At 44.4% G+C, this 1,382-nt stretch overlaps 1 protein-coding gene across 1 annotated transcript; it reads left to right on the top strand.

Moving 5' to 3' along the window:
• The first annotated feature begins 437 nt into the window (after positions 1–437).
• LOC131692833 (cuticle protein CP14.6-like) lies at positions 438–1,130 on the top strand. The gene is made up of 2 exons (XM_058980144.1): positions 438–529; positions 595–1,130. The coding sequence occupies exons 1-2, from the start codon at positions 515–517 to the stop codon at positions 1,015–1,017; spliced, it is 438 nt and encodes a 145-aa protein (XP_058836127.1). The 5' UTR covers positions 438–514; the 3' UTR covers positions 1,018–1,130.
• The last annotated feature ends 252 nt before the right edge of the window (positions 1,131–1,382 follow it).

Below are 1,382 nucleotides of genomic sequence, written 5' to 3' on the forward strand. Positions count from 1 at the left end.
AGTTATGGGAAAAAGAGACCGAGCAAAACCACGATAATTGCCTTCGAGTCAATTGCTATCTAAATATCTATTTCGAGGAAAATTTTTTTTAACGATTATTATCAATGGAAAAAAACTCAACATCAGAAAATAAATAAACTTTTTCTGTTCGGGTCATGAGCTCAGGTGAGAAAAAGCTGTCAACACCGCGCAAGCAAAAGGCTAAAACTAATATGCAACCGAGAGCGAACAGTTTGCATTGATCAAGTTGCACTAGAATTGAGCTGAGCACCGAAACCGAAGACGCCGCAGCATCCGAAGTAGAAAAAAAACTACTATGTACAACAGAATGATGATAATTTGGTAATTTATTTATTGAGCCGGCCTCTGGTACCTACCGGGAGGCCCACCTTAAACGGTCGGGAGGTGTGCGATATTTATGGTGGTCGTATAAAAGATTGAACCAGTGCCTGGTTCGGTATCAGTCCGTTCTAAAGCGCCTTTCGGCAAACAATCTTCCACTAAATCCATCACAATGTATAGTAAATTGGTGAGTGTTCTGCACTGTTTGTGAATCGCAATCGAAACGTAATTAATTCACTTCTCTGCATTCAGGTAGTGCTTGCAAGTTTGATTGCAGTAGCTCTGGCTGCTCCACAGAAGCGTCTTCCGATCGGTTCCCTCGAGTCGCAAGCAGTCATCCTGTCTCAGGATCAGAACATTGAGCCTAGTGGAGCGTACAACTATCGGTACGAGACTAGCAATGGGATAAAGGCACAACAATCCAGTTATGACGGTGCCAATGGGGCTGGCGAGTATTCATACACGGGTCCGGATGGTGTCCTGTATCGGGTAGTTTACAGTGCTGACACTTACGGATTCCAGCCCCAAGGAGCTCATCTGCCAGTGGAGCCTCCAGTGCCCGATCACGTTCTCAAAGGACTGGAAGATATACGCCGTAGCCCGCCAAAGGACCCTGAATTTAGTCTGACTGCTCTGGATGCACAAATTGCACGGCTTCGGGCCACCCTTGGTTAACGAACCGAGGCCAAAAAAGCGGAATTTACCATCATCTCTTTCGCTACAAAGCGGAAGAGAAAAAACCACTGATTGTTATTTAATTTTGTGACAATAAATTAAATTGCTTGAAATTTCGTACCAGGCCAGCGCAGTAAATTGAAAAGAGAGAAATCTGGAAAAAATGCGAATCAACTGTGAACGTAACTCATCACAAGCCGCCGCAACCCAGTGCACAAAGCAGAAGCGAGGCGACACGGGTCTGGAACAAAGGTTTCGCTATTATCCCGGCTTACAACAATAGCGATGGTCATATTTTTGTGAGTGGAAATCATGATAATCCCAAATTTATTATCGGAAATCGTGCTTAATTGATACGCCTGTGG

The sequence above is a fragment of the Topomyia yanbarensis genome, chromosome 3, assembly GCF_030247195.1.
Source record: "Topomyia yanbarensis strain Yona2022 chromosome 3, ASM3024719v1, whole genome shotgun sequence".
NCBI classification, from domain to species: domain Eukaryota; kingdom Metazoa; phylum Arthropoda; class Insecta; order Diptera; family Culicidae; genus Topomyia; species Topomyia yanbarensis.